The 2696-nt window shown below is 40.5% G+C and overlaps 1 protein-coding gene across 1 annotated transcript; it reads right to left on the bottom strand.

Annotated features, from left to right (window-relative positions):
• Positions 1 to 356: 356 nt before the first annotated feature.
• Positions 357 to 2476, bottom strand: LOC111317399 (glycerol-3-phosphate acyltransferase RAM2-like). The gene is given in 3 exon segments (XM_022919824.2): positions 357 to 399; positions 401 to 1254; positions 1363 to 2476. Coding segments are annotated over 3 exon segments (1512 nt in total). The 5' UTR covers positions 1978 to 2476.
• Between the last annotated feature and the right edge of the window lie 220 nt (positions 2477 to 2696).

The raw sequence follows: 2696 nt of genomic DNA, 5'->3' as shown, positions 1-2696 counted from the left end.
ATTTTCCTAATAACCTCAAAATTTTCTTTTGCACATCATCAAACCGTGAAAAAAAAATCTTTTATTTCTCATACACATTTTCCGTCTATAAAATTAGTAAATCGGTATTTCTTATATATATTATAAGTAAAAATCCAAAAATAATCTGGATCTGCCACTGCTGTTTTGTGAAAAAAAAAAAAAAGTCAGAAAGAAGTGTTTTTCGTTTTCACCAATTTCTTCGGGTTCATGCTTCAAAAAATAATCTAATCCCCTGCACCACATCTGTGGTGCTGGAGGTACCTGGTATTTAAGCTTTAGCCAAAACATCAATCACTAAGAAACAAAAGTATAAACTTTAGAAAGGAAAGTAAAAATTAACATCGTATCACTTTGTTGGCTGAAAGCTTAGGTTTCTCAAACAGTCCCATCGTTCCCAGCCAGGGCCCTGTATTTATCTTTCCTAGTAAAGCTTGTGCACTCATATGAAAGAGTTGCAGCAATCACCCTTTGGATATAATTGGCAACCTCATGGCTAGACTTTCCTGAGCTGCATGTAAGCTCCTGTGGCAGCTTGTTTAGGAAAGTTAGTTCATATGCTGGGCTAGGGTTCATGAAGAAGTAGAATGGGTCCATCCCTTTCCATCCCCTGGCTGTGGTGCCATGAAACATGCTCATACGGTTCACCATGGCAATGGGCACAAGCTGGTCAGTTAATTCCGCAAACAGGGCTGAAAACCTCAGAAGAAATGGTCCACGGCAGGTTGTTCCTTCGGGGCAGATAGCTAGATCACCCTCTTGAAGTAGCTTCTTAATCATGGATGCATCTGTTGCTCTATCTCTGCTTAGTCTAACAGTTTTGATGGGTGAGATGATCTCAGAGAGTCGAGAGATTGAGTAGGTCACTGCGGAGATAGGGCGTCCAAGAGCAGTAGAGAGAAAGATTGGGTCAAGTAATGTTCTATGGGAGCAAATGAAGAGGACACCAGATTCACCGGTTGATTTTTTGACTGGAGGAGGTGGGGTGCCCTTGACAGTGACTCGAACTCCAAGTGCCCAGAACGCATAGTAGACTATTGGCATGGGGAGGAGTGAACCAGCTGCAATGCGCAAGCAGGCCAGGAGGAATCCTATGGGGATCCAGAGAATTATTAGGAGAGCCATGAGAGGTGTTGGCTTTTGAACAAGCCGGCCATCATGAAAAATGATAGGTTTTGGGAGCTTCTCGCTTGTAACTGCCTTAGCCTCTGGATTTGGTGGCACAACGTAACCTTCCTGCAATAGTTTTCTATTTATTTGTTAGTTAATCATATATATATATATATATATATATATATACGATCGAAAGTTTATGCTTAATTCAGAACTTGCTTTGCTAATTACCTTGCACATTGCCATGAAGGGAATATCAGTATGCCTATCCCCAAGCCCAACATCTGGCTTTGTCTTGCCGAAAACCTTTTGAAGAACATCTGCCTTATTCTTCCCGACAAGTACCCCTGGCTTACAAACAAATCCTGTAGCTCTACCTCTGTAAGTTCCTATCTCGGTGCCTAAAACCATATCAGCCCCTAAGAAATCTTTTAAAAATGCTTCCACCATTATCCTAGGATTTGCAGTAAGAACGCAACGTTTCCCACACGAGGCAAAGACTCTCCATGACTCGGGGTGCAGATCACTAGAGTAAAATTTCGGCAGCACTGCTCGTGCCACTGATTCGATATCGCTCACTTTCATCCCAGCATATGTTGCAAAAATAAGAACTTGGATGCCAGCGGATTCGGAGACAAAGTAGTAAAGAAGTCCAGCAAGTGGTGAAGCTAAGAGCAAGAAAAGGAGCCTCGAGACTCCGCCAACTTCAAAGGCAACCATAGCGAAATATGGGAAAGAGCTACGGCCTATAAGCAAGGTGCCATCCATGTCAGCGACCACCGTGTGCTTTTCTCGGCCTATAGACGCACATTTTTCAACCGCAGGGAAAGCATTATTCGTAGCCATGTTTTATAAAAACCAATGAAAATTTTCCAACTAAATATCGAAGTAGTCAACTTTGATGTTTGTAAATGTCAAGCGGAATTATATAGGATTAAAGGAAACTAAAAACAGACAAACGGATGAATAAAGCATGAAAGGGAGGCAGTTAAGGGACAAAAGAGGTTTGGTTTATGAGAAGAATTAGGACGATAGACGCCGTGATTTCCAGGAATCTTTGACAGCCAGCCAATGGAAGAACCGAGGAAAAACCTTCGTTGTCTTCGTGTAGCGGAGAAAAAAAAAGTTGTGGGCACTTTGGTAACTTGATTGCATCGCCAAGTCAAATGTTTCTCATGCTTTTTGTCTGTGATAATATGTATAATATATTGTCTTTTCTTTTGTTGGGCAAAGGCCATGGTTAAAGGGGACAAACACTTTCGCCTTTTGTTGGGGCTAAAACCCACATCCTATTCCCAATCAAACAAAGCGGGGCCCAGGACTCGAGTTTCAAATTGCAATTGTTAATGTTGTTTATAAAAAACGTCTAAGAGCATCTGTTAAGTTTTATAGAGATTACATCATATTGTAATACAATTAATATATGCATCAAATGTACCTTTGACGTAGATTATACTGTTTCTTTTTTAAGATAAAAACTGTCCAAGAAACTTGATTAATATAGCTATTTATAATTCATCGTAGCTTTGTTTCTAGTTTTGTAAAGTCTCACTCGGATCAAAATA

The sequence above is a fragment of the Durio zibethinus genome, chromosome 2, assembly GCF_047325235.1.
Source record: "Durio zibethinus cultivar Kanyao isolate XHJ-2024 chromosome 2, ASM4732523v1, whole genome shotgun sequence".
In the NCBI taxonomy this organism is placed as follows: Eukaryota; Viridiplantae; Streptophyta; class Magnoliopsida; order Malvales; family Malvaceae; genus Durio; species Durio zibethinus.
The sequence above is the reverse complement of the archived record's forward strand: the minus strand, read 5'-3'. Positions and strand labels throughout refer to the sequence as shown.